Source organism: Aegilops tauschii, chromosome 7 (assembly GCF_002575655.3).
Source record: "Aegilops tauschii subsp. strangulata cultivar AL8/78 chromosome 7, Aet v6.0, whole genome shotgun sequence".
Lineage (NCBI taxonomy): Eukaryota > Viridiplantae > Streptophyta > Magnoliopsida > Poales > Poaceae > Aegilops > Aegilops tauschii.
In genome coordinates, this window is record NC_053041.3 from 61,574,000 (window position 1) to 61,601,658 (window position 27,659).

General features: G+C 44.1%; 1 protein-coding gene across 1 annotated transcript; it reads right to left on the reverse strand.

The window, feature by feature from the left end:
- Positions 1-7,775: 7,775 nt before the first annotated feature.
- On the reverse strand, positions 7,776-9,042 carry LOC141026813 (uncharacterized). Its single transcript, XM_073503668.1, has 4 exons — positions 8,968-9,042; positions 8,696-8,925; positions 8,129-8,196; positions 7,776-8,002 (listed from the first exon to the last, which is right to left on the reverse strand). Exons 1-4 carry the CDS (start codon positions 9,040-9,042, stop codon positions 7,776-7,778), a joined length of 600 nt encoding a protein of 199 aa, XP_073359769.1.
- Positions 9,043-27,659: the final 18,617 nt, after the last annotated feature.

The following is a 27,659-nucleotide window of genomic DNA, read 5'->3' on the forward strand; positions in this document are numbered from 1 at the left end:
CGGATCAGCTTGACTTTCTCCTCTGAATCTCTAATTAAATCTGGTCCGAATAATTTACGGTCTCCAACTTCATCCCACATCAATGGTGTCCTGCACCTCCTTCCGTACAGAGCTTCGAAAGGGGCCATTTTCAAACTAGCTTGATAGCTGTTGTTATATGAGAACTCTGCGTAAGGCAAATTATCATCACAACTAGATCCATAATCTAGCGCACAAGCTGTACTGAACTCCAGCCTGGTACCCAAAGTTTCATGTAACTGATGCCAAAACTTTGAGGTAAATTGTGTTCCTCTATCTGATACGATGGTCCTCGGAACTCCATGCAGACATACGATCCTGGTCATGTATATCTTGGCTAACTTAGCACTTGTATATGTGGTTCTCACGGGGATGAAGTGAGCTACCTTAGTCAAGCGATCAACCACTACCCAAATAGAATCATAGCCTGATCGGGTCCTGGGTAATCCTGTAATGAAGTCCATGCTAAGCTTGTCCCACTTCCAATCTGGTATCGGCAAAGGCCGAAGTAATCCTCCTGGTTTCTGGTGCTCTGCCTTAACCCTCTGACATACGTCACATACTGCGACATACTCGACAATATCCCTCTTCATACCTGTCCACCAGAAACTCTCCTTCAGGTCCAAATACAACTTGGTGTTGCCCGGGTGTATTGAATAAGGCGAATCATGAGCCTCCTGAAGAATCAATTTCCTGATCTCTGGGTCATTTGGCACGTAAATACGCTGCTCAAACCATAAGGTTCCATGTTCATCCTGACGAAATCCTTCTGCCTTTCCTTGGTTCATCCTTCCCTTTATCTCCGCAATACCTTTGTCTAACTTCTGGGCTTCTCGGATCTTTCCCAACAAAGTGGATTGAATTTCCATTGCGGCAACAAAACCTCGTGGTACTATCTCCAATCGAAGATCTCTGAGATCATCAATTAACTCCTGGGGTAATCCTCCTGCTGTGAGGGTATTGACATAACTCTTGCGGCTCAATGCATCTGCCACAACATTGGCCTTTCCTGGATGATAGTGCAATTTCATGTCATAATCCTTTATGAGCTCCAACCATCTTCTCTGCCTGAGGTTCAACTCCTTCTGTGTCAAGATGTATTTCAAACTCTTATGATCCGTGTAAACATCACAACGATTTCCGATAAGAAAATGTCTCCAGGTCTTGAGTGCGTGCACTACGGCTGCTAACTCCAAATCATGCGTGGCATAATTCCGCTCATGGGGTCGAAGCTGACGTGAGGCATATGAAACAACTCTTCCTTCTTGCATAAGAACACCTCCAAGTCCCTGACGAGAAGCGTCGCAATATACTTGGAAATCCTTGCGTATATTCGGAAGAATTAGCACTGGGGTTGTGACCAAACGTTTCTTCAGCTCCTGGAAACTGGCCTCACATTCGTCGGTCCAAACAAACTTAGTGTCTTTCTTCAATAACTCCGTCATGGGCTTCACGATCTTGGAGAAATTCTCAATAAACCTCCAATAATATCCCGCGAGTCCAGGAAAACTGCAAATCTCTCCGACTGAGGTGGGTACCTTCCATTCGGTGACGGCTTCAACCTTGGAGAGGTCTACTGCTATTCCTTCTCCTGATATAACATGTCCGAGAAATCCGACTTCCTTCAACCAGAATTCGCATTTGCTGAACTTTGCGTATAATTGATGGTCCCTAAGCTTCTCAAGAACCAAGCGCAAATGTTCCTTGTGTTCTTCTTCATTCTTCGAGTAAATCAATATGTCATCAATGAATACCACAACAAACTTATCCAAGAACTCCATGAATACCTTATTCATCATACTCATAAAATAGGCAGGGGCATTAGTCAAACCAAAAGACATGACCGTGTACTCATAAAGCCCATATCTCGTGGTAATGCCTGTCTTGGGTATGTCATGTTCTCGAATCTTCAGCTGGTGATATCCTGATCGAATATCGATCTTGGAGAAAACTTTTGCTCCTTGTAGCTGGTCAAACAAATCATTGATCATTGGCAAAGGGTACTTTTTCTTGATCGTCACCTCATTCAGCGCACGATAATCTACCACCATTCTCAAGGATCCATCCTTCTTCTCAACTAGAAGCATTGGGGCTCCCCAAGGTGATGAACTCGGTCGAATATAACCTTTCTCCAATAATTCCTTAATCTGCTTCTTAATTTTCTCCAGATCATTTGCGGGCATCCGGTACGGTCTCTTGGATATTAGTTCGGTGCCTGGTAACAATTCGATCAAAAACTCTATGTCCCAATCCGGTGGCATGCCGGGCAATTCCTCGGGGAATACATCGGGATAATCCTTCACAACTGGTACTTCCTCCTGAACAACTCCCAAAAGAGAATTCACTTGAGTCCTCCTTGGCGTATGCCTCCACACATACTTGATCCGTTTCCCCTCTGGGTGGTGAGAAGAATCGACTTACTGGCACAATTAATATTCCCTTCATACTTGGATAGCCAGTCCAATCCTTGTGATTCTAGGATGATGAGGTCTGTGGGGAAAACGTGTCTCCCTATGGTCAATGGCAACTGAAAACATCCCCAACTAGCCATATACTCTGCTCCTGGGGAACTCACTAACATAGGTGAGTTAAGGGCTGCGGTCGGCAACTTAAACTTATCCGCAAACCCCCTTGATATGAATGAATGTGACGCACCAGTGTCAAAAAGAACAAGGGCTGTAAATGAATTAATCAAGAACTTACCAACAACGGCATTAGGCTGGTCATAAACTTCATCCACATTGACATGGTTCACCTGACCCCTGGTGAAGGGATTGGGCTTCTTGCCTCTAGAGCTTCCATTACCGCCCGTTCTTGGCCTCAGGGCAATCGGTGGCGTAGTGTCTGGTTTTCCCGCACTTGAAACAGGTAATGTGGCTCAAATCCTTCTTTGCCGGTGTAGCGGGGTTGGACTGATGCTGATTGTTGTTTCCTTCGTTCCCATTGCCATTCCTATGGCCATTATGGTTGTGTCCATTCCCTCCATGATGTGAATGTCCTCCATGGTTATGGTGAGTGTGTCCACTATACTTGCCAGATCCTGGTCCATTATTTCTCGAGTACAGGGTATAGCGGGGCTTCTGCTGAACACCAGAGTTGTACTTTCCCTGTCCGTACTTCCTCTTGCGATTCTCCACCTGCTGTTGCTTGCCTTCCAGAATGAGAGCCTTGTCGACCAACTCTTGATAATTGTTAAAGGTAGCCACAGTCAACTGAATTCCCAGATCATCGTTTAGTCCCTCCAGAAATTTCTGCTTAGCGGCATCATCAGCCACGTCTCCGGGAGCATACCTAGATAACTTGCTGAATTCCTCCACATAATCACCAACACAACGATTTCCCTAGCGTAAGTTGCGGAACTCACGCTTCTTCAGACTCATAGCTCCAGCTGAAACATGTGCGGTACGGAACGCCTGCTGGAACTGATCCCAAGTCACATTGTCTATGGGGAATGTGGTGGTGTAATTCTCCCACCACGAGGCTGCTGGTCCATCCAGTTGATGTGCGGCAAACCGCACCTTCTCAGCATCAGTGCATCCTGCGGTGCTCAACTCTCTTCCGATCTTGCGAAGCCAGTCATCTGCAACGATCGGCTCCGTGCTGCTAGAGAACACTGGTGGGTTCAACCTCAGGAAACGGGTAAGGTTGTCGACCGGGGGTGGTGGCGGTGGGTTGTTGTTCTGGTTCTGATTCTTGATGAGTAGCTGCATGAGGGCATTCTGGTTCTGGATCAACTGGGTAAGTTCCGGTGGGAATTCCGGGTCACGTCTTGGAGGCATCTGTTAGGTTTATAGTGGATGAGAAATTAGAATAGAATAAGGGCCTAATGAGAGAAATCACTACCCATATGCTTATGATAGCAAGAAAATTTCAAATCAAGCAATTCACACAGATCACACCACACAAGCAAAAACCTACATGTAAGGTCATATCCACAAGAGATATGATCTCTTCATACTACCGCAAATCATTAGTTGGACTCAACTTGGTAGTGGTGGTCTGAACTAAATCTCCTCAAATCAAAGTCATCTCTAACTTCTTCTTCGTCAATGATGTCTTCACAGGTCATGGTCTCATCGGGCTGAGCAACTTGGTGATGGGGTTCAACAACTATTTTATTGAAGTAGAGAAGAGATAGAAATGAATAGAGAAGAGTATAGACCAACGGATATATAAGGAAGTCATAAAATAGAGTTTTCTTCCTATGGCTTTCCATTTTCTAGTGGTCGCGTCCTACAGTCAGCGTGTGCTCTGATACCATCTTGTAGCGACCTGACCCAAATGGATCGAAGTCTCTATGCTTAAGTGTCATCCCTGGATCGGTATGCTGACACACACAGTACTCGAGGAATTATAACAGAGTTCAATAACACACTTTATTACATCAAGGTCCTCAAAAGAGTATTTATTACAATAATATGGCCAAAGGCCATCTCAATAAAAATAATTGCGGAAGCACTGAAGGTAAATGAATCCATCCAACTCCACGGCAAACTGAGTGTAGAACAACGACCTATCGCACCTTTAATCTTCGTCGGAAAAGTCTGCAACATGAGACGTTGCAGCCGTGTAGGTCAGCACATGGAATATGCTGGCAATGTCACACTATAGAGTAATGATGAAAAAGACTATCTCTATATGCAAATTTAGCTGGTGGAGGCTCTAAGTTTAATTTTTTGCATAAAGCAAATTTTACCCTACAACAAAGGAATAATTTTTTTATTACTACTAAGTTAAAATGCCATTACTGAGAAGGTTCCTCCAACTCAATCCCAAAATTCCCAAGTTATTAGTAACCCAATAATTTCATTAAAAGAGTGATGAGATCAACCAATAATTCACTTCTAGATACTCAAGTTGTCCATAACCGGGGACACGGCTAATCATGATTAGTTTGTACACTCTGCAGAGGTTTGCGCACTTTTTCCCACAAGAATCGACCACCTCCATGATCGGAAGATCGAGACATAGCCTTTCAGAAGCGTTTCCCCTTAACCCTGGGTAGACCGGTACACCTACTTTCCCCTACATCAGCTAGTCTACCACGGAAAGTGGTCACCCAACTTACTCAACTATGCCAGAGCCCATAATGGCTTGTGGCTGCACACGGAAGTTTCTAGGCATGAAATACCTTATGATCCCTTTGAGCCTGGGTGGCGGACCTAGGGTAATCACACGGGTACTCCGGGATTCCCCTTGGGCAAGCACTGGTTACTCCAGGTGCCCCAAACAATCCACCCAGATGTGTATTAAAGTTGCCACCTTATGTTGTCCCAAACTTATTAACTCTCGCAACTTGCATGGATCACACATACCAATCCGCGTCTACGAGCATGGCTAAGCAATATATGACATAACAAATATTCCTGGGGTGATCAAAGATCATAGGTTCCTACCACATGAACTACAAAGCATAACCACAAATTCCGAATCCTACTCATGCAATCTTTGAGGGTGAAACTAATGCATAGTAAAAACTGTGTATTGAAAATTATGATCAAAGTGTGAACTTGCCTTGCTGACGATCGATGGACTCTAAAGATTCGTAGTAGCAAGCCTCCCACTCTGGATGATCTAGCGTAAGCAAGCAATAACATACATAAGCATACAAGCAAAGAATCAAAAAAGAAAACAAAGAGAGGACTCCGGAAAACTTCAAAAACAACCAAATAAAGTTTATGTACAGAACGTAATTTTTACAGCAACAAAAATAAATGGTTTTGGTTTTAACAGAAAGTACACGCAACGAGCTTCGATTTTCAAAAAGAATCACCTAAAACGGAGTTACGAAACTCGAGATACGGCCTAACGAAGTTTGAATTCAGATATGTTTGAATTCAAATTTTAAAATTTTCAAAAATATTTTTCGTTTGGTTCTCTGAATAGATGAGATTTCTATGAACTAGTAGGAAAAAGAATCAACTAAATCGGATCTATAGACTAAAAGATATACAAGAAAGAAGATTTGGTAAAGAATCTGAATTTGGAAAAAAAATTCCTGAAAAAGAAAAAAAATCGGCCAGGGACAAGTGGCGCTCTGTGATTCGCTGGCTGGGTGCTCACCGGACTTGTCACCGGAGACGAGGAAGAAGGTGGCTCCGGTGTGCTTCGGCGAAGGACGCGTGCGAAACGATGTAGAGGACGATGAGTTGAACCACTTGGACAAGTTGTGGTTGTAGATTGCTTCCTGTACGCACGGTGAGAGGTCGCCGGAATTCACGAACTCCGGCGAGCAATTGGCGAGGTTAGGAAGGGGGAAAACTCCAAAAAAAAGAGGGCTTCGGACGAGGGGCGAGAGAACCTCCCAGGGGTGCTTTATATAGGGCTTGGGGTGGTCTGAAGATGAGCTGAGCGTTGCCGACTTTATGATGTTAATGGTGGCTGTTACTTGGGCTTCTAATGGCCATTAGAGGGGGAATTAAGGCGCACTAGTGAAGGGTAAAAGGTAGAGGGAGGCGAGGGGAACCGTTTCAGAGCGGTTTTGGAGCGAGGGAGAGGAGGGGAGGGGGTGGGGTGCTGCTTGCGTGCGTACATGTTTCTGTAACGTTGAGAGGAAGAAGAAGATAGCGCCTGGGCATGGCCTGCTGGGCTGCTGGGCTGCGTTTTTTAAAATGTTTTTTTACAGCAGCATTAAAACACCAAAAGACGAATGAAAATAAGTCTAAGAATTGCCAGAAACTTCACATAGTAATATGGTCTTATATATGACCTTGTGAACTTTTATCCAGCCTAAAATGCAAATTTTCAAAAAAAACTTTTTGCTATGCTAATAAAATAAATTGCAAATAAAACTCAACAAATATATTTTGGTTCCAAATTCAATTTCCATTATTTTCTTTTCTGATTTTGAAGAAGTCATTTTATCTTCTCTCTTTATTTTATTTTTGATATAATGGAAATGAATTTTTTTTGGTGAAACCAAATTTGATCCAAACTCCCAACTTTGAAAAAAATCAAAATTGGTTTTTAGGGAAACTTCCAACTCCCACTTTTGTTCCTTGAGTTGCTCAAAGTTCCTTGGATCAAAAAATCAAATAAAACAAATGGGGCAAAAGTGCATAAATCATGGATGCATATGAATGATCTATTATAAACATCCAAATTGAAAATTGGGATGTTACACCCGTGCCTTGCGTACCTGCATCCAGGTGCCTCTCTCACATGACACTTGCCATGACTCTTACATGCCCCATGGTGTCGCACACCCTTTGCTCTGCACACTTCCAACCCGTGACCCTGTAACTATGTATTCGGAGCTCACCTCTCCTACTCCGTCCACGTGCCTCTCGATGCTTGTTATGCCTTCATTTCTGTAGAGACTTCAATTCCGTGCCTTCGACCCCTGTAGTAACACACGCCGGTGGCTCTAGAGACTGCAAACATGTGCCTATCTAACTGTGTATTCCGACCCATGCCACTCCTCCCACTCCTCAAGAAACCGCGCTTGTGTGCACAACTAAACTGTACTTAGCGTAAAAAGACTGCTTTGTATTTTGTTGTTTTTAGAGTAAAAAGCAACATTACTACTTCAAAATCACATGATTGCTGAATAAACATAGTACTTAGCAAGCTAAATAGCTTGTTCAATCACATAAACAAACTACAAACTTGACATAAGCAAACTTGTTTAACCTGATACAGATGACATTAGAAACTGCTTTGTTCTAACAGAAGTAAACTACGAACCTGAAAACAATAGAAAGCACAAGCAGAAACACAAGCAACTCCACGACCAGTTTTCTATGTTTTCGTCATCACTAGTAGCCGTAGTAAGGATCGTCATAATTCTTCTCTGCCTCTTTTGCACTCTCCAGACCTTCTCTGATGTTCTCAATTCTCTTCCACGACTCGTAGGTGGCGTACGCATCTATCGCTGCATACTTGATGAGGTAATTTGGCAGTGGGTTGATCCCCCACAGTTTATGCTCTTCAACCCTGTCAATCTTATCCTTCATCTGTTTGTAGAATGGGTGGATCACGCTCCCTGCAACATCAGCCAAAGAGTGGTACCTCTTTCTTCCCTTGAACGGAACTCTCCATTTGCGCTGGATGTCGATGTACTTGTCGGGGTTGATCTCCAAACCAGATCATCGCAGCATCTCTTTGTCACCTTCAATACTGAAGCCGGCAAAGGTGTAGAACCTGTCCTCCTTCAGGAACGGGCGCAGGCTCTTGGGCCTGCAAGGGGGATGACACATTTAAGGTGGATCCAACAAGTATCCATCAAGTACATGCTTATATAGTACGTATAATTCATGGGCGAACAAATTTCAGAAACTGCTATGCAAAGTTCAGAAATAAAATACAACCACAGCATGTTATTTTTATTTTTGGTATTTACACTTGAATCAATGACCTATCTACTTCTTAGCCACGTTAACACATCAATTCAAGAAATTGAACTACACTAGAACATCAAACATAGAAACTGCACTAGAACAGAAAGTACACTAGAACATCAAGTTCAGAAAATAATCTCGTACATCAAATTCATAAATTAATCTAGTGCATCAAATACATAAACTGATCTAGTGAGTCATGTTCAAAATCTATTCTACTGCATCTACTTCAGAAACTTCACTGATACATCAAGTCAATAAACCAATTTAATCAAATTTCAGGGTGAAAAGCTAATTAAACAGAAGCATGGAGAGGTCGAAACTGTAGGATGGTTCACCATTTTGTTGCCGCGGTGATGTGGTATACCAGACAGAGTTCCTCCACGCATAACTGCAGAACCGCTGCCCTCTGCGGAGGTTCATCTTCCCTGGTATACTCGACATCAACGCCGATGTACTGAGGGTACAAGCCGCAGACCCTCTTCAGGATCCTGCTGATCATCTTGTCGGCTTCGTCAGGATTGCTGGTGCATACGACATCCAGCTTTTCCTTGCCGTGGATGTCAACCTCCTTGAGGTGCCTTTTGTAGTCGTGCTTCTAACCGGGGACCTGAACGTCGTCGACCTCGGTGCTCTGGTCGGACGTCTCACCACAGGGACGCTTGGCAGATGGTTCCTCCGCCATTACGCTCCTCCAGCGATGGCGGCCTTGACACAGAGATTGTGAGGAGTTGCTAGTTGAGATGGAGCGGCAATAATGTTTTCGGAATTGAGCGGCTATGGAAGCGCAGTTGCCCTTTTGTGGCAAGGTTTGGGTCGTGGAGGAGGCGGTTGGACGCGGCCTCGTCGTGGTACTGAGGGCGGTAGACATGCGCTCGCCGTTGATGTGCGTCGGGGCAACTGCCGAGTGGCAGTGCTCGCGGTTTCCGGGAAAAAGCAACCATCAAACCGTCCGATTAAGCACGTAACAAATGTTTTTCCATAAACCATTTAAGCACACACTGCACTGGCACGCTTAGATAGTGTGCACTCCGTTCAGATACTAAGCACGTACTATGTTGAACTGCTCGCACCTTTCCCGACGCACGCCGCTACTACCACACGACCAATGCTGCACAGACTTCACACATGTGGACCCACAACCGATACTCTCTGAGTACTATTCGCACCGATGCCTCTACTACCACACTTCCCGACGCATCACTCTCACGTGCCCGTGGTGACACACGCTCGTAACTCTAAAGACTTCACAACCGTGACTCTCTGAGTAAGTCTTCAGATGCATGCCCCTGCCACCACACATTTGTGCATCCATAGAGTTGATACCAGTGCCTCTATAATTCCAACGTCGGTGCCTGTAGAGCCTGGTGTTCCGTGCTTCAAACGTCTATTAAGATTCTATAGTGAACAAAAAAACAAAGCCAGGCGGCACGAATCTTGATGCTAAAATCAGACCGTCGAAGATTACAGACGGTTCCATCATTTCCATCTTTCCCACCTCCACTACTCTCTTGCTTCCTCTCTTCCACAGTAAATCTCGAAACATTCCGCACTCACACAAGGTCTCCTCCTAGGTTCAGTACATGGGCCCAAATTCGAGGTAGATTTCCCCTCACAAAACAACCGCCACCGCACTTCGCAAACCACCCTCCCACTTCGAGATACACACCGTCAAACGGTGCGCCCAACAACACAAACTGCCCACCCGATGGCGACGAAGCAAGGACTTCAACACCGCCGGCGGAGATCACAACAAAAAAAGACGAACAGACAGAATAGACCAATGGAGGCGAGAAGCCGAACACAAGCAATCGAAGGTAAATACCAATCTATCCCATTGCATTCCTCGAGGTAGATCGTAGTGATTTGTCCATTTCCAAGGACAGCAACCCTAGCCACCACAAAAGCCGAGTTTTGCACTATCCAAAATCAACTTGTCTAAAAAATTGAAGTACCGTACACACGAGATTTAATAGAAACGCTACTGCTCCCTGCTACGAAATTTTCACCACACGATATGTGCTTAAAAGTACTATACCTGCCACATCACTAACTACAATACCTCAAACGATTCAAATACTGCGAGCATACTGAGAGCTCAAACTTGGTAATTACACCAGATTTTCTCTGCCCGTTGTCCCTTGATTGTAACTGTTTTCAAGTTAAGTGCCTCATGTCCGTCACTGCAGTGTTTTTACTTCAGTGCCTCCTGTACCTGCATCCGTGCCTCATGTGCCTTCAATGCCGTGCCTCCTGTGCCTACATCCACGTGCCTCGCGTGACACTTGCTGTGACTCCTACGGGGCCGTCGTGCCACACACACATCACTTCACAACCGTGGTTCTCTAACCGAGTAGTCGGACCCATGCCTCTGCCGCCACACTTTTGTGCATCCAGAGAGTGCACACCCGTGACTTGAGAAAACACACGTACGCGCCTATTGTGGATTCACCTTTTCTGCCTTCCGTGCCTGCACCCACGTGCCTCACGTGCCTAACGTAACATGCGCCGTGACTCTTACATGGTACCACTGCCACGCCTGCGTCGCTCCTAAGACTTCACAACCGTGCCTCTTTAACCGAGCATTCTAACACATGCATCTGCCACCGTACTCTTGTACATACACAGGGTTGATACCCGTGCCTCGAGAAGCAGCATGTCCGTGCCTGTGTTCGCTTCATTTCCGTGCCTCCGATGCTTACATCCACGTGCCTCACGCGACACTTTCATGTCCCGTGATTCTCTAACTGCCTGTAGAACCCACACTTCCGTGCCTCATGTGCCTGCATCTATGTGCCTGTAGAACCTGCACTTCCGTGCCTCGTGTGCCTGCATCCACATGCCTGTAGGGAGGCTCCACTTCAGCACTACCACGTGACTTCACAACCATGGTGCCTTCATTCTGTGCCTTACGTACCTACACCCACGTGCACAACGTGACACTTGCCAAGACTCTTACGTCCCCCGTAGTGCCACACCCACGTGACTTCACAACCGTGGTTCTCTAACCGAGTACTCGGACCCATGCCTCTACCCCCACACTTTTGTGCATCCAAAGAGTGCACATACGTACATGTGGTGCCTTCATTTCTGTGCCTACACGTACCTGCACCCACGTGCGCAACGTGACATGCGTGGCTCCTGAGACTTCACGACCGTGCCTCTGTAACCAAGCGTCCTGACACGTGCATCTGCCACTGCACTCTTTTTGCATCCGCACGGTTGATACTCCGTGCCTCAAGAAGCCGCAAGTCCGTGCCTGCATTGCCTTGAATGATGTGCCTCCTGTGCCTACATCCACGTGCGCAGCGTGACACTTGCCACGACTCTTATGTGCCCCGTAGTGCCACACCCACGTGACTTCACAACCATGGTTCTCTAACCGAGTACTCGGACCCATGCCTCTTGAGCCACACTTTTGTGCATCCAAAGAGTGCACGTACGTGCCTGTGGTGCCTTCATTTCTGTGCCTACACGTACCTGCACCCACGTGCGCAACGTGACACTTGCCGAGACTCTTACTTGCCCCGTAGTGCCACACCCACGTGACTTCACAACCGTGGTTCTGTAACCGAGTAGTCGGACCCATGCCTCTGCCGACACACTTTTGTGCATCCAGAGAGTGCACACCCGTGACTTGAGAAAACACACGTATGTGCCTATTGTGGATTCACCTTTTCTGCCTTCCGTGCCTGCACCCACGTGCCTCACGTGCCTAACATAACATGTGTCGGGACTCTTACATGGTCCCACTGCCACACCCGCATCGCTCCTGAAACTTCACAACCATGCCTCTTTAACCGAGCATTTTAACACATGCCTCTGCCAACGCACTCTTGTACATCCACATGGTTGATAGCCGTGCCTCAAGGAGCAGCATGTCCGTACCTGTATTGGCTTCATTTCCACGCCTCCAATGCTTACATCCACGTGCCTCACGTGACACTTGCATGTCCCGTTGTTCTCTAACTGCCTGTAGAACCTACACTTCCGTGACTCCTGTGCCTGCATCAACATGCCTGTAGAACCTGCGCTTCCGTGCCTCGTGTGCCTGCATCCACATGCCTATAGAGAGGCTCCACTTCAGCACTACCAGTCTCAACACTAAAAAAATACTGTAGCACACAAAAAACCGAAGCCAAGCATAACGAATCTTGATGCTCAAACGGACGGTTGAAGATTAGAGACGGTTCGATGGTTTCCATCTCTCCCTCCCTCTTCTACTAGCTTGCTTCCCCTTTCGTAAAGTAAATCTCGAAACCTTCATCACTCCCGCACGCTCTCCTCCTTCCTTCTGCACACAAACACAAATTCAAAATCGAGTTCGCGTCACCGGACAACCGCCACCGCGTTCGCCAACCACCCTCCAATCTGACATACACACAGCCACACACTGCCCGCGACAACACCAATAACCCCGCCGGTTGCAGCGACCGACGGCGAGGACTTCAACAGCGGCGGCGGAGATCGCAACAAAAAAAGAGCAACAACACAATAAGCGGATGGAAGCGAACAACACCGCACAAGTAAGTGAAGGCAATTATCATTCTATCCCACTCCATTCCACCAGGTAGATCGTAGTGATTTTTCCACTTCCAGGAACAACAACCCTAGCCACCGCTACCAAGGAGTTTTCCAATAACCTAAATCAATTTGTCTAACAAATTGAACTAGCGCAGAGATGAGATTTAATAGAAATGCTACTGCTCTCCGCCCTGGAATTTTCGCCATACGATATGTGCTCAAAGGTACTAAACCTGAAACATCACTAACTAGAATACGTCGATAGATCCAAACCCAGCAAGCATCCTGAGAGGCCAAACCTGATAATCGTACGAGATTTTCTACATCCCTTGTCCCTTCAATGTAACCGTTTATCAAATTAAGTGCCTCTGGTGTGAAAAACAGTGAACAAAGAATAGGTGTACCCTGTGCTTCTAGGGTAAAACAACCATGCCTCTCTATCCATACAAATTTGTGTTCACACCACGCAGGTTTTTTTTTCTGTCACTCGACTCTGCTTCTAACACCTGCCCATTTTTTATGCAGCAATGAGAAATCCTCACGAAAAAGCTAACACCCAGCAAAATACTGACGCAGACCCTACTGAAGAGCATGCAATCCAGCAAGCACCTATCAAAGGTTTGAGCAAAAGTGTCCACTGTCTATCAACAAAAAACTATATCGAGACATTAATAACTTAACTGCTATCCTTGACGACAATAACTTAACTATGTCTACAAATAAAACTACCTACCACTTTTTATATATTTCTTTATAGAAAACATTAAAAATGTTCGCACACTATCTTATTTTTAATTCAAAAACAGTTTAACTTACCCAATAAATCTTCAACTCTCATTGATGATATTCCTCCCATTATGAAATATCACCTGCAGAGTGCATTTTTGTCTCAGAAAATGCTTCACCCTAACTTCACTTCCCCAGCTGCACTCATAACCATAATTAATATTTTTTTCCATCCCCTGATTAGCTCAATTGGTAACAGTAGTAATAACCTTTCTTAACCCAAAAAAGAAAACTAAAAATCCCCTTTGGGAGTTTCACATTCCTTATGCATAATCGTGCAAGATATATATTTTAAATGTGTATCAATTATTTTCGAACAAAAGAATATCCTTTTTGTTACCTGGTCATTATGCAGGACACGAAGACGGTGATATTGAAAGCGCAGAAACACACAGCATGTCTCCTCATTCGTCAGAAAAGGACACGGAACAAAACATGAGGAACAAACCACCTGCGGCAGAAATGGTAGCTTACACCAGGCTCAACAGGATTAAACATCTAGCAACAAGCAAAAAAAGAGAAAATCAGATACCAACACTGTTTTTACTCCTGGAGCAAAAAGGCAAAAGCAAAAGGACAATGTTGAAAACATCGTCGACACTAGTACCTTGGAGCATCAGCCATTACCTCTAATGGTACTCCCGCCAACAGCACCAACCGGCATGAAGAAACAAGGTGAACGCAAGAAGAAAAAAAACGACAAAGGGTAGAAAAAGAACAAGACAATACCAACAGCAAAGGTTCAGATACCAATGATGACGACGATGATAGACAACATGATGCAGATTTCATTCCTACAGACGGCGATGATGCCGAAGAGCACGACAGCGACGCAGAACATGACGACGATGTAAAAACACACTTATGTACGAATTTTGAATAGCACTATTCAGCACTCAGGATCTAACGTTCCTTTCTAACAAAACCCTTTCTTTTTTTCTTCTGAAGCAGCCCAAATCAGGCCAGAAGGACAGAAAGAGGAGAAAGACAAGCGGAAAAGAATTGGCAACACCAACAGTTGACGAAGAACAGCAAGAAACAAACGAAGAGAAATGCCAAATCAAGGCAAGGGAAGCATTCGCTCATGTCAAGAAAACATGGAATTTACTTAAAGACCGTCACAAGTAACATATTAGGACGGCAGGATTTGGCAGCATAGAGAACTGCAAAATAACGGGCTCCATCTGCAGACCGCTTGCAGCACACATCTACGACAACCTGGACACAGAAAGCATGACAATAACCTTCGGTGATGGTACCGAAGACAAAAAAAATCAAGATTACCAAGGAAGCTATACACAAGGTGTTTGGATACCCAAACGGCACGGAAAAGTCAGCACCAAGGCCAGCAAAGAGCCCAACTTCAATGAAAGAACTGATGTCAGACCTTGGCTTCAAACATACAAATTTCACGCCAAAAGAACTGTTCACGGAGCTAAAAAAATTGGTGGAACTAGATGACGAACAGTCAAACAGGAAATCAGTTAAAATATTTTTCCTTATTTTTTTCCCACAACGTTGTCTGCGGGTCAAGCGCCGCTATCTTCGCCCGACAAGCTATAATGGTCAAGGACATGGACTATCCAGAAATGGCAAAGATGGATTTCTGCGAGGTAATCGTCGAAAGTATTAAGGAAGGAGCCAAGATATGCAGAAGCACACGATGTTGCCTCAGGAAGAAAAGAACAAAAAGCATGTCAATGGTTTGGCACAAGGACCAGTAATCATGTACCTCGACTCCCTGCTGCTGCCAACCGACACAAAAGAAATGCGGAAGATCGCAAATACAATGGACAAGACCTCATTACCGCAAGCAAACCATCTCAAAGTGAGTGACCTAGCGAAAATAGCTAGAGCAGACATGAAAAGGGACGGAAAAGCACGACCAGGTGACTATGAATTTGGCAAGATACAGGTATAGCTCTGTTGTACATAAATCAGTCCTTCCCTTTTTGAAAACGGTTTCCATTCTAATCAACTCCATTCCACCGAAACGATGTAGACATGGAAAGGAACAGCAGAGAGGATCTTCTATGCCAGCACAGCATCAACTTCGTCTTCAATTCACCAGATAGCAAGAGAACATCGTAAACAACAGCAACACCAACACACGACCAAACTGCTACCACCTCCACCCAAATGCTGGCGCGAACCACGTGTCGGCACCAGTGGAAGCAGGGAACCAAACAAAAGCATCAGCACAGGACTAGAAGAAAGATTCCAAAGGATAAAGAAATTGTTGGAAAAAGTGCTCCATGAAGCAGAACAGTTACCCGCAGTAACCACCAGGGATGAACACCAATGCAACGAAAAAGAAGAGAGATTGGATGAAAAAACAAGAACTCAGTCGTGCAACAAACAATTGCCCTGATGGATTCTTTAGAACAACTCAGACAATTTCAGGACATAGTTTGCACAAGGTACCTGACAGACAACGCGGCCCTGCAGACACTAGAGCAAGCAGATCCAGCAGCCTCAAGTAGACTAGCCGATGCCAACCGCACAAATGAAATCATAGCCACAAAAGAACCAAGAGAAAGGAGAAAAATAAAGAAAGAAGAAGAAGACGAAGAGAGGAAGAGAAGAACAAAATCAAAGGACATGGGCATTGACAAGAAGAAGATAAAGCAGCAAAAACAGGTAAATAAATAGTAATGCATAGTGCCATCCGCCCCCTAAAGCAAACCCCTGTTTTCATACCTCAACTAGAAAGAAGTGTCTCAGTGCTTTCAGGAACGTACCAATAGCACGCTAGGTCAAGATGAACTCCAACAGCAGGATGGTGTCAACAACCCCAAAAATAAGAATGAACGCAACAAACAAAGCAACCTCACAATAGACAATGCTACAACAACAACTACCCCAACACAAGCACAAGATACGATCGACGTCAGAACTAGTGAAGAGGTCAGTATGAACATCCATTTTTCCTTTCAAAACTGGATAGAGTTATAAGTTAACTGACAAACCTCCAACAAAATATAGGCTCAGCTGGAGAACAATCAAGTCAGCAGTCCCGCCAACCAAATGCAAGAGGCTGACCCACAATCAACCATTAGCATAACAAACGACAAAGAAGAAGAAAACAACAAAGAGGAGGTAAACTTCCATAGCCCACTACACCCCACATCGGAAACTCATAATGGCAGGAAAAGAAAGTCAACCGCAAACTCATATTGTTTGATCTCCAGGTATCACAAGCACTGCAAGACCAAGAGACAACCCGTGTTGAAATTGAACCCCATAGTGAACCTCAAACAGACGAAGGCGTCACAGAACAGGAAGTTTGTGTACAAGAGATTTCCAGTGCCACAACATTGCAGATCACCATCACGAGTATAAAGGAGAAATCCCAAGACATCCCAGCCGATGAGAAACTAGAGACTGTTATACCTGACAAAGAAACAGTCGATGCAGGCATGAATAGCCCAGTCATCAACACAGAGGTAAAAATTCAACAACAACAACCACTTTTCAAAACATTTATGACGTCTGAACTACCTAATACACCCCGCCACCGCAATACAAGGATTATAAGGGATGTCTCACCCTTTTCTTTGAACAAATGCAGGAAACAAACGAGTACGTTGATCTCAAAGATCAAGAAGCAGCACAACCAAAGGAAACTGGAAAACACACAGAACTTCAAACAACAACATCTGAAGAGGTGAGGTTACAAAGCTTAGACACAAATGAAGTTCAATCTATAATTTCATTTTTATTAAACAGGAAGAGGAAGCAAGCGAAAGCACTGGCATAGACATTGAACAAGAAAAACAAGAGGACAACACGAGACAAGGAGAAACCATAGTTCCAGCAGTAGACAGTCCTGCAACTCCAGAGAAAGAGGTATTTAAAAAAAATGTAACTGAACAGTCAGAGATGCACCCATTTCTTAAATATTTTTTGTGTTGGTGCAGGCACAAGAAGCTCAAGAGAGCACCAACAATCAAGACCATCAAACACAACCAGAGGAGCCCAATGAACAACCTGAACATGTTCTTCAAACGCTAGACAATAATGCCACTGAAGACCAAGCTCGAGGTGTTTGCGTGTTTGCGTGTTTGCGTTGAGCATAGACATGATTGGATTATGTTTATCGCAATACGGTTATTCATTTAAGGAGAATAATGGTTACTCTGTCTATTTGAATAATACCTTCAATGGTCTTGCACCTAAAATGAATGGTTTATTGAATCTCGATCGTAGTGATACACATGTTCATGCCAAAAGATATAAGATAGTAATGATAGTACCACATAGTTGTGGCACTGCCACTTGAGTCATATTAGTATATATGCATGAAGAAAGTCCATACAGATGGATCGTTTGGACTCACTTGATTTTGAATCACTTGAGACATGCAAGATGACTGAAAGGCCTCGTTTTCAGTAAGATGGAACAAGAAAGCAACTTGTTGGAAGTAATACATTTTGATGTGTGCAGTCCAATGAGCGCTGAGGCATGCAGTGGATATCGTTATGTTCTTGCTTCACAGCTGATTTGAGTAGATGCTGAGTATATTTACTTGATGAAACACAAGTCTGAATTATTGAAAGGTTCAAGTAATTTCAGAGTGAAGTTGAAGATCATCGTGACAAGAGGATAAAATGTCTATGATATGATCATAGAGATGAATATCTGAGTTACGAGTTTGGCACACAATTAAGAAATTGTGGAAATTGTTTCACGACTAATACCGCCTGGAACACCATAGTGTGATGGTGTGTCCGAACATCATGCCTGCACCATATTGGATATGGTTCATACCATGATGTCTCTTATCGAATTACACTATCGTTTATGGGTTAGGCATTAGAGACAACCGCAATAACTTTAAATAGGGCACCACGCAATTCCGTTGAGACGACACTGTATGAACTATGGTTTAGAGAAACCTAAGTTGTCGTTTCTTAAAAGTTTGGGGCTGCGACGCTTATGTGAAAAGGTTTCAGGCTGATAAGCTCGAACCCAAAGCGGACAAATGCATCTTCATAGAATACCCAAAACAGTTGGGTATACCTCCTATTTCAGATCCGGAAGCAAAGTGATTGTTTCTAGAAACAGGTCCTTTCTCGAGGAAAAGTTTCTCTCGAAAGAATTGAGTGGGAGGATGGTGGAGACTTGATGAGGCTATTGAACCGTCATTTCAACTAGTGTGTAGCAGGGCACAAGAAGTTGTTCCTGTGGCACCTACACCAATTGAAGTGGAAGCTTATGATAGTGATCATGAAACTTCGGATCAAGTCACTACCAAACCTCGTAGGACAACAAGGATGTGTACTACTTCAGAGTGGTACGTAATCCTGTCTTGGAAGTCATGTTGCTAGACAACAATGAACCAACGAGCTATGAAGAAGCGATGGTGGGCCCAGATTCCGACGAATGGCTCGAGGCCATAAAATCCGAGAGAGGATCCATGTATAAAAACAAAGTATAGACTTTGGAAGAACTACTTGATGGTCGTAAGGCTGTTGGGTGCAGATGGATTTTAAAAGGAAGACGGACAATGATGGTAAGTGTCACCATTAAGAAAGCTCGACTTGTCGTTAAGATGCTTTCTGACAAGTTCAAGGAGTTGACTACGATGAGATTTTCTCACTCGTAGTGATGCTAAGAGTCTGTTGGAATTATATTAGCAGTTACTGCATTATTTATGAAATCTTGTAGATAGGATGTCAAAAACATTGTCTCCTCGACGATTTTCTTGAGGAAAGGTTGTATGTGATACAACCAGAAGGTTTTGTCAATCCTGAAAGATGCTAACAAGTATGCAAAGCTCCAGCAATCCTTCTAAGGACTGGAGTAAGCATCTCGGAGTTGGAATGTACGCTTTGATGAGATGATCAAAGATTTTGGGTTTTTACAAAGTTTATGAGAAACTTGTATTTCCAAAGAAGTGAGTGGGAGCACTATAGAATTTTTGTTGAGTATATGTTGTTAACATATTGTTGATCAGAAATGATGTAGAATTTCTGGAAAGCATACAGGGTTATTTGAAAAGTGTTTTTCAATGGAAAACCTGGATTAAGCTACTTGAACATTGAGCATCAAGATCTATAAGGATAGATCAAAAACGCTTAATAGTACTTTCAAATGAATACATACCGTGAGAAGATTTTGAAGGAGTTCAAAATAGATCAGCAAAGAAGGAGTTCTTGGCTGTGTTACAAGGTGTGAGTATTGAGTAAGACTCAAGACCTGACCACGGCAGAAGAGAAAGAAAGGATGAAGGTCGTCCCCTATGCTTTAGACGTAGGCTCTACAGTATGCTATGCTGTGTACCGCACCTGAAGTGTGCCTTGCCATGAGTTAGTCAAGGGGTAAAATAGTGATCCAGGAATGGATCACATGACAGTGGTCGAACTTATCCTTAGTAACTAGTGGACTAAGGAATTTTCTCGATTATGGAGGTGGTAAAAGAGTTCGTCGTAAAGGGTTACGTCGATGCAAACTTTGACACTAATCCGGATGACTCTGAGTAGTAAACCGGATTCGTATAGTAGAGCAGTTATTTGGAATAGCTCCAAGTAGCGCGTGGTAGCTGCATCTACAAGATGACATAGAGATTTGTAAAGCACACACGGATTTGAAAGGTTCAGACCCGTTGACTAATAACCTCTGTCACAAGCGAGATATGAACAAACCCCATGGGTGTTGGATTCATTACAATCACATAGTGATGTGAACTAGATTATTGACTCTAGTGCAAGTGGGAGACTGTTGGAAATATGCCCTAGAGGCAATAATAAAATGGTTATTATTGTATTTCCTTGTTCATGATAATTGTCTATTGTTCATGCTATAATTGTATTAACTGGAAACCGTAATACATGTGTGAATACATAGACCACAACATGTCCCTAGTAAGCCTCTAGTTGACTAGCTCGTTGATCAATAGATGGTTATGGTTTCCTGACCATGGACATTGGATGTCATTGATAACGGGATCACATCATTAGGAGAATGATGTGATGGACAAGACCCAATCCTAAGCATAGCACAAGATCGTGTAGTTCGTTTGCTAACAGCTTTTCTAATGTCAAGTATCGTTTCCTTAGACCATGAGATTGTGCAACTCCCGGATACCGTAGGAATGCTTCGGGTGTACCAAACGTCACAACGTAACTGGGTGGCTATAAAGGTGCACTACAGGTATCTCCGAAAGTGTCTGTTGGGTTGGCACGAATCGAGACTGGGATTTGTCACTCCGTATGACGGAGAGGTATCTCTGGGCCCACTCGTTAATGCATCATCATAATGAGCTCAATGTGACTAAGTAGTTAGTCACGGGATCATGCATTATGGAACGAGTAAAGTGACTTGCCGGTAACGAGATTGAACAAGGTATTGGGATACCGACGATCAAATCTCGGGCAAGTAACATACCGATTGACAAAGGGAATTGTATACGAGATTGATTGAATCCCCGACATCGTGGTTCATCCAATGAGATCATCGTGGAACATGTGGGAGCCAACATGGGTATCCAGATCCCGCTGTTGGTTATTGGCCGAAGAACGTCTCGGTCATGTCTGCATGGTTCCCAAACCCGTAGGGTCTACACACTTAAGGTTCGATGACGCTAGGGTTATAGGGAATAGATATACGTGGTTACCGAATGTTGTTCGGAGTCCCGGATGAGATCCCGGACGTCACGAGGAGTTCCAGAATGGTCCGGAGGTAAAGAATAATATATAGGAAGTGAGGTTTTGGCCACCGGAAGAGTTTCGGGCGTCACCGGTAATGTACCGGGACCACCGGAGGGTTCCGGTGGTCCACCGGAGGGGCCACCAGCCCCGGAGGCTTGCATGGGCCAATAGTGGGAAGGGACCAGCCCCTGAGTGGGCTGGTGCGCCTCCCACCAGGGCCCAAGGCGCAGTTTGGAGGGGAAAGGGGGAAACCCTAGGCGTAGATGGGCCTAAGGCCCACCCTAGGGCGCGCCCCCCTCTCTCCCCCTCTTGGCCGCCCCTCCGTCCCATCTAGGGCTGCCGCCCCCCCCCTAGGGGTGGGAACCCTAGAGGGGGCGCACCCTCCTCCCCTTCCCCTATATATAGTGGGGGTTTTGGGGCTGCCATAGACATGAGTCTCCCTCTCTCTTGGCGCAGCCCTACCCCTCTCCCTCCTCGTCTCTCGCAGTGCTTGGCGAAGCCCTGCTGGAGTGCCACGCTCCTCCATCACCACCATGCCGTTGTGCTGCTGCTGGACGGAGTCTTCCCCAACCTCTCCCTCTCTCCTTGCTGGATCAAGGCACGGGAGACGTCACCGGGCTGCATGTGTGTTGAACGCGGAGGCACCGTTGTTCGGTGCTTAGATCGGATTCGACCGCGATCTGAATCGCTTTGTGTACGACTCCACCGACCGCATTCTTGCAACGCTTCTGCATCGCGATCTTCAAGGGTATGAAGATGCACTCCCCTCTCTCTCGTTGCTAGTTAATCCATAGATTGATCTTTGTGATGCGTAGAAAATTTTGAATTTCTGCTACGTTTCCCAACAGTGGCATCATGAGCTAGGTCTGTGCGTAGATTCTATGCATGAGTAGAACACAAAGTAGTTGTGGGCGATGATTTGTTCAATTTGCTTGCCGTTACTAGTCTTATCTTGATTCGGCGGCATTGTGGGATGAAGCGGTCCAGACCGACCTTACACGTACTCTTACGTGAGACAGGTTCCACCGACTGACATGCACTTGATGCATAAGGTGGCTAGCGGGTGTCTGTCTCTCCCACTTTAGTCGGATCGGATTCAACGAAGAGGGTCCTTATGAAGGGTAAATAGCAATTGGCATATTACCGTTGTGGCTTTTGCGTAGGTAAGAAACGTTCTTGCTAGAAACCCATAGCAGCCACGTAAAACATGCAACAACAATTAGAGGACGTCTAACTTGTTTTTGCAGGTATGCTATGTGATGTGATATGGCCAAAAGGATGTGATGAATGATATATGTGATGTATGAGATTGATCATGTTCTTGTAATAGGAATCACGACTTGCATGTCGATGAGTATGACAACCGGCAGGAGCCATAGGAGTTGTCTTAATTTATTGTATGACCTGCGTGTCAATGAAAAATGCCATGTAATTACTTTACTTTATTGCTAACCGTTAGCCATAGTAGTAGAAGTAATAGTTGGCGAGACAACTTCATGAAGACACGATGATGGAGATCATGATGATGGAGATCATGGTGTCATGCCGGTGACGAAGGTGATCATGCCGCGCCTCGAAGATGGAGATCAAAAGGCGCAAGATGATATTGGCCATATCATGTCACTTTATGATTTGCATGTGATTTTTGTCATGTTTACATCTTATTTGCTTAGAACGACGGTAGCATAAATAAGATGATCCCTCACTAAAATTTCAAGAGATGTGTTCACCCTAACTGTGCACCGTTGCGAAGGTTCGTTGTTTCGAAGCACCACGTGATGATCGGGTGTGATAGATTCTAACGTTCGCATACAACGGGTGTAAGCCAGATTTACACATGCGAAACACTTAGGTTGACTTGACGAGCCTAGCATGTACAGACATGGCCTCGGAACACGGAAGACCGAAAGGTCGAACATGAGTCGTATAGCAGATACGATCAACATGAAGATATTCACCGATGATGACTAGTCCGTCTCACGTGATGATCGGACATGGCCTAGTTGACTCGGATCATGTATCACTTAGATGACTAGAGGGATGTCTATCTGAGTGGGAGTTCATTAAATAATTAGATGAACTTAATTATCATGAACATAGTCAAAAGGTCTCTGCAAATTATGTCGTAGCTTGCGCTTTAGTTCTACTATTTAAGATATGTTCCTAGAGAATATTTAGTTGAAAGTTGATAGTAGCAATTATGCGGACTGGGTCTGTAAACTGAGGATTGTCCTCTTTGCTGCACAGAAGGCTTATGTCCTTAATGCACCGCTCGGTGTGCTGAACCTCGAGCGTCGTTTGTGGATGTTGCGAACATCTGACATACACGTTCTGATGACTAAGTGATAGTTCAGTGCGTAATGCTAACGGTTTAGAATTGAGGCGCCAAAGACGTTTTTGAAACGTCGCAGAACATATGAGATGTTCCAAAGACTGAAATTGGGATTTCAGACTAGTGCCCACGTCAAGAGGTATGAGACCTCTGACAAGTTTCTTAAGCCTGCAAACTAAGGGAGAAAAGCTCAATCGTTGAGCATGTGCTCAGATTGTCTGAGTACTACAATCGCTTGAATCGAGTGGGAGTTAATCTTCCAGATGAGATAGTGATAGTTCTCCATAGTCACTGCCACCAAGCTATTAGAGCTTCGTGATGAACTATAACATATCAGGGATAGACATGATGATCCTTGAGCAACTCGCGATGTTTGACACCGCGAAAGTAGAAATCAAGTAGGAGCATCAATTGTTGATGGTTAGTAAAACCACTAGTTTCAAGAAGGGCAAGGGAAAGAAGGGATACTTCATGAAACGGCAAATCAGTTGCTGCTCTAGTGAAGAAACCCAAGGTTGAACCCAAACCCGAGACTAAGTGCTTCTGTAATGAGGGGAACGGTCACTGAAGCAGAACTACCCTAGATACTTGGTAGATGAGAAGGCATGCAAGGTCGACAGAAGTATATTGGATATACATTGTATTAATGTGTACTTTACTAGTACTCCTAGTAGCACCAGGGTATTAGATACCGGTTCGGTTGCTAAGTGTTGGTAACTCAAAATAAAAGGCTACGGAATAAACGGAGACTAGCTAAAGGTGAGATGACGATATGTGTTGGAAGTGTTTCCAAGGTTGATGTGATCAAGCATCGCATGCTCCCGCTACCATCGAGATTGGTGTTAAACCTAAATAATTGTTATTTGGTGTTTGCGTTGAGCATAGACATGATTGGATTATGTTTATCGCAATACGGTTATTCATTTAAGGAGAATAATGGTTACTCTGTCTATTTGAATAATACCTTCAATGGTCTTGCACCTAAAATGAATGGTTTATTGAATCTCGATCGTAGTGATACACATGTTCATGCCAAAAGATATAAGATAGTAATGATAGTACCACATAGTTGTGGCACTGCCACTTGAGTCATATTAGTATATATGCATGAAGAAAGTCCATACAGATGGATCGTTTGGACTCACTTGATTTTGAATCACTTGAGACATGCAAGATGACTGAAAGGCCTCGTTTTCAGTAAGATGGAACAAGAAAGCAACTTGTTGGAAGTAATACATTTTGATGTGTGCAGTCCAATGAGTGCTGAGGCATGCAGTGGATATCGTTATGTTCTTGCTTCATAGATGATTTGAGTAGATCCTGAGTATATTTACTTGATGAAACACAAGTCTGAATTATTGAAAGGTTCAAGTAATTTCAGAGTGAAGTTGAAGATCGTCGTGACAAGAGGATAAAATGTCTGTGGTATGATCATAGAGATGAATATCTGAGTTACGAGTTTGGCACACAATTAAGAAATTGTGGAAATTGTTTCACGACTAATACCGCCTGGAACACCATAGTGTGATGGTGTGTCCGAACATCATGCCTGCACCCTATTGGATATGGTGCATACCATGATGTCTCTTATCGAATTACACTATCGTTTATGGGTTAGGCATTAGAGACAACCGCATTCACTTTAAATAGGGCACCACGCAATTCCGTTGGGACGACACCGTATGAACTATGGTTTAGAGAAACCTAAGCTGTCGTTTCTTAAAAGTTTGGGGCTGCGACGCTTATGTGAAAAGGTTTCAGGCTGATAAGCTCGAACCCAAAGCGGACAAATGCATCTTCATAGAATACCCAAAACAGTTGGGTATACCTCCTATTTCAGATCCGGAAGCAAAGTGATTGTTTCTAGAAACAGGTCCTTTCTCGAGGAAAAGTTTCTCTCGAAATAATTGAGTGGGAGGATGGTGGAGACTTGATGAGGTTATTGAACCGTCATTTCAACTAGTGTGTAGCAGGGCACAAGAAGTTGTTCCTGTGGCACCTACACCAATTGAAGTGGAAGCTTATGATAGTGATCATGACACTTCGGATCAAGTCACTACCAAACCTCGTAGGACAACAAGGATGTGTACTACTTCAGAGTGGTACGTAATCCTGTCTTGGATGTCATGTTGCTAGACAACAATGAACCTACGAGCTATGGAGAAGCGATGGTGGGCCCAGATTCCGACGAATGGATCGAGGCCATAAAATCCGAGAGAGGATCCATGTATAAAAACAAAGTATAGACTTTGGAAGAACTACTTGATGGTCGTAAGGCTATTGGGTGCAGATGGATTTTAAAAGGAAGACGGACAATGATGGTAAGTGTCACCATTAAGAAAGCTTGACTTGTCGTTAAGATGTTTTCCGACAAGTTCAAGGAGTTGACTACGATGAGATTTTCTCACTCGTAGCGATGCTAAGAGTCTGTTGGAATTATATTAGCAGTTACTGCATTATTTATGAAATCTTGCAGATAGGATGTCAAAAACATTGTTTCCTCGACGATTTTCTTGAGGAAAGGTTGTATGTGATACAACCAGAAGGTTTTGTCAATCCTGAAAGATGCTAACAAGTATGCAAAGCTCCAGCAATCCTTCTAAGGACTGGAGTAAGCATCTCGGAGTTGGAATGTACGCTTTGATGAGATGATCAAAGATTTTGGGTTTTTACAAAGTTTATGAGAAACTTGTATTTCCAAAGAAGTGAGTGGGAGCACTATAGAATTTTTGTTGAGTATATGTTGTTAACATATTGTTGATCAGAAATGATGTAGAATTTCTGGAAAGCATACAGGGTTATTTGAAAAGTGTTTTTCAATGGAAAACCTGGATTAAGCTACTTGAACATTGAGCATCAAGATCTATAAGGATAGATCAAAAACGCTTAATAGTACTTTCAAATGAATACATACCGTGACAAGATTTTGAAGGAGTTCAAAATAGATCAGCAAAGAAGGAGTTCTTGGCTGTGTTACAAGGTGTGAGTATTGAGTAAGACTCAAGACCTGACCATGGCAGAAGAGAGAGAAAGGATGAAAGTCGTCCCCTATGCTTTAGACGTAGGCTCTACAGTATGCTATGCTGTGTACCGCACCTGAAGTGTGCCTTGCCATGAGTTAGTCAAGGGGTACAATAGTGATCCAGGAATGGATCACATGACAGCGGTCGAACTTATCCTTAGTAACTAGTGGACTAAGGAATTTTCTCGATTATGGAGGTGGTAAAAGAGTTCGTCGTAAAGGGTTACGTCGATGCAAACTTTGACACTAATCTGGATGACTCTGAGTAGTAAACCGGATTCGTATAGTAGAGCAGTTATTTGGAATAGCTCCAAGTAGCGCGTGGTAGCTGCATCTACAAGATGACATAGAGATTTGTAAAGCACACACGGGTCTGAAAGGTTCAGACCCGTTGACTAATAACCTCTCTCACAAGCAAGATATGAAGAAACCCCATGGGTGTTGGATTCATTACAATCACATAGTGATGTGAACTAGATTATTGACTCTAGTGCAAGTGGGAGACTGTTGGAAATATGCCCTAGAGGCAATAATAAAATGGTTATTATTGTATTTCCTTGTTCATGATAATTGTCTATTGTTCATGCTATAATTGTATTAACTGGAATCCGTAATACATGTGTGAATACATAGACCACAACATGTCCCTGGTAAGCCTCTAGTTGACTAGCTCGTTGATCAATAGATGGTTATGGTTTCCTGACCATGGACATTGGATGTCATTGATAACGGGATCACATCATTAGGAGAATGATGTGATGGACAAGAACCAATCCTAAGCAAAGCACAAGATCGTGTAGTTCGTTTGCTAAGAGCTTTTCTAATGTCAAGTATCGTTTCCTTAGACCATGAGATTGTGCAACTCCCGGATACCGTAGGAATGCTTCGGGTGTACCAAACGTCACAACGTAACTGGGTGGCTATAAAGGTGCACTACAGGTATCTCCGAAAGTGTCTGTTGGGTTGGCACGAATCAAGACTGGGAT

Coding starts and splice junctions, on each gene's coding strand:
- LOC141026813 (XM_073503668.1), bottom strand. CDS start 9,042: ATGGCGGAGGAACCATCTGCCAAGCGTCCCTGTGGTGAGACGTCCGAC. Junction 8,197..8,695: donor ATCACCGCGGCAACAAAATG/GTGAACCATCCT, acceptor TCCCCCTTGCAG/GCCCAAGAGCCTGCGCCCGT. Junction 8,003..8,128: donor TGCCGGCTTCAGTATTGAAG/GTGACAAAGAGA, acceptor CTGATGTTGCAG/GGAGCGTGATCCACCCATTC.